Source organism: Melitaea cinxia, chromosome 8 (assembly GCF_905220565.1).
Source record: "Melitaea cinxia chromosome 8, ilMelCinx1.1, whole genome shotgun sequence".
In the NCBI taxonomy this organism is placed as follows: domain Eukaryota; kingdom Metazoa; phylum Arthropoda; class Insecta; order Lepidoptera; family Nymphalidae; genus Melitaea; species Melitaea cinxia.
This window is the reverse complement of record NC_059401.1, coordinates 3885415-3887947: the sequence shown is the minus strand read 5'-3', so window position 1 is coordinate 3887947 and position 2533 is coordinate 3885415. Positions and strand designations below refer to the sequence as shown.

The following is a 2533-nucleotide window of genomic DNA, read 5'->3' as shown; positions in this document are numbered from 1 at the left end:
CAAGATTTATACATACGTCGATGGTAAATTTTAATCATCATGGTACCAGTACAGTACTTAAAGTTTAGTGCCGTTTTGTTCTGCGTTTATACTTAAAATTATATGATGCGATACTGACTCTTATTCCTGTGTTTTAAGAGTTAATTTCCCATATTATCTAAGTAAAGGCTCACGTTAAGTCATACGTAGTCGAATACAGCATTAACCGTTACTATGACCCACTAACAGCATCCAATCTCAGTGTCTACCGCAAGATCGCCACGCGCGAACGCGATAATGTTCTTCGAAAGTTTCATTTTAAATATATTAGTTCTCGTTGTACTTATTCTCGCTCTTCTATTCGACTATGCCACAAAATTCTTCAGCTACTGGTACATCCGCCACATTCCATACAGAATACCGATTCCTCTATTCGGAAATGATTACTTTCGCGTCTTAGGAATCCGGAACACATCCGATGAAGTAAATAAATTGTATACGACTTACGGAAAAGATAAGTATGTTGGGTGTATCAAAAGTCGTATACCAGATTTGATTGTAAAAGACCCGAATTCTATAAAGAAGATACTGTCGACGGATTTCTCGAATTTCCATTGCCGAGGCTCCGCACTGGACAGATCTCAGGATGTTTGTATACGAAACAATTTGTTTTATGCTGAAGGAGAAAAATGGACTCTATTGCGTAGTAAAATGGAGCTTTTATTGAACAACATGGACGTGAACCTACGAGACAATTTACATGACTGTTTGCAAGGAATAAATGGACAGACAAATGTACAACAATTATTATGTGAAATATTGGATGTTGTATTTAAGGATTTGCTTATCGGTAATAATTTAGATGGATCGGTTATAAAGACCACGAGAAAAATATTGCAGACTAGAACTTTGTTTGATAAGCTTAAGAGCTATTTGAAAGATATTTTTCCTTCAATCTATGTGATGTTTGGATTAAACGTTCTATCGAAGCAATACTTTAGCAAATTTACTCAAGTGCTCGAAGAATCGAAATTAATGCAGGATATTAAAAAGACGGAGTCCATTTTGCACGACGATACAGATGTTAAGAAAAAGTTCAAGCTGTCCGAGTGTGACCTAATAACAGCGTACTTAGCACTTTTTATTGGCGAAGGATACATTCCTTGTCACCACACACTAACTACGTTATTATACGAATTAGCCAAAAATCCTGAAGTACAAGAAAAGGCAAGAAAGTGTGTAAACAGCTCATCTGAAGATGATTATCTAAGTCACACGATTAAAGAGACTTTGCGTCTCCATCCTCCTTATTCAATTATTAACAGAAAATGTGTAAAGACCTATCAATTTCCAGATAAGGATCTCCTTATAGACAAGAGCTTTACAATTACAATACCAGTTGAGGCACTTCAAAGGGATGAAACACATTACAAAGATGCTAATAAATTTAATCCAAGTCGCTTTGAAGCAAACCGTGAATTACCTGATTGTATTTATCTGCCTTTCGGTACTGGACCTAGAAAATGTATTGGTGAGTACGCATTTCTTAAAAAATAAAATTTACATTAACTATTTATAGCCGTTGCTTTAAAAATTTATCGAGAATCAGAAATTTAGAAGGATTCTATAACTATTATATATATTTATGCAAATACAATTATCATGTCCGCGTAAAATTAATATGGCAAACAATACTATCATAATTCAAACAAAAATCTCTTTCAATCTCTCTCTTTCAATTTTATGAACCTGTAGCATCCATATTGTTCAGAAACTAAAACGAAATAAAGTTTTTTTATACAGGCAAACGTTACTGGTGTTCATTTTTCTTTTCTTTTATTATTACAGTCATTTATAGTTTAGCATTATATAGTCAAACAAGTAACGATGTTCAAATAAAATGTACTTGAATGTACCCTGCACGGTTAAATTAAAGTATCAAGATTCATTAAACTAATCGATGCAAACACATTTAGAGATTACTTTATAAATCTTTTTAGTGACGTTTATTTTTTCCCAAACTGTTTTTGTAATTTGACATTAATAATTTTTAATAACTTAAAACTAAATTGAACGTTTTTTTAAGAAACGATGTCTGAGCAAAACGTAATTTGGTTATTTTTATGTATATTTCTTAACTAAAAAAAGATTGACTTACGCTTCAACAATCACTCTTTCAATTTTATTTAAAACTCTGTTAAGACTGTTTTAAATTACGAACAAAATGAAATATTTTTCGCTTAGAAAAAATTAACTTTTTTCTTTATGATTTTTTTTTTCATAAGTTTTTAAACTTTCACGATCGCTATCAAAGCTTTTATCTATACAAAAAAAAAAAAAAAAAATGTACAAAATTACATTTTTTATAATGTGTATTTCTTAATTTTCAGGCGAGCGACTTGCGTTACAAATCATCCGCTCTGTAACTGCATCTATTTTGAAGTCTTTCCACATAGCGCCTTGTGAAATGCTACCTGATCTACAAACCAGTGATTTTAATTTTAAAAGGGTTATTGATAATGATTTATGGTTAAAATTTGACCCGATATCATAG

General features: G+C 31.8%; 1 protein-coding gene across 1 annotated transcript; it reads left to right on the top strand.

Annotated features, from left to right (window-relative positions):
• Positions 1-276: 276 nt before the first annotated feature.
• LOC123655932 (cytochrome P450 6B1-like) lies at positions 277-2533 on the top strand. Its single transcript, XM_045591671.1, has 2 exons — positions 277-1510; positions 2370-2533. The coding sequence occupies exons 1-2, from the start codon at positions 277-279 to the stop codon at positions 2531-2533; spliced, it is 1398 nt and encodes a 465-aa protein (XP_045447627.1).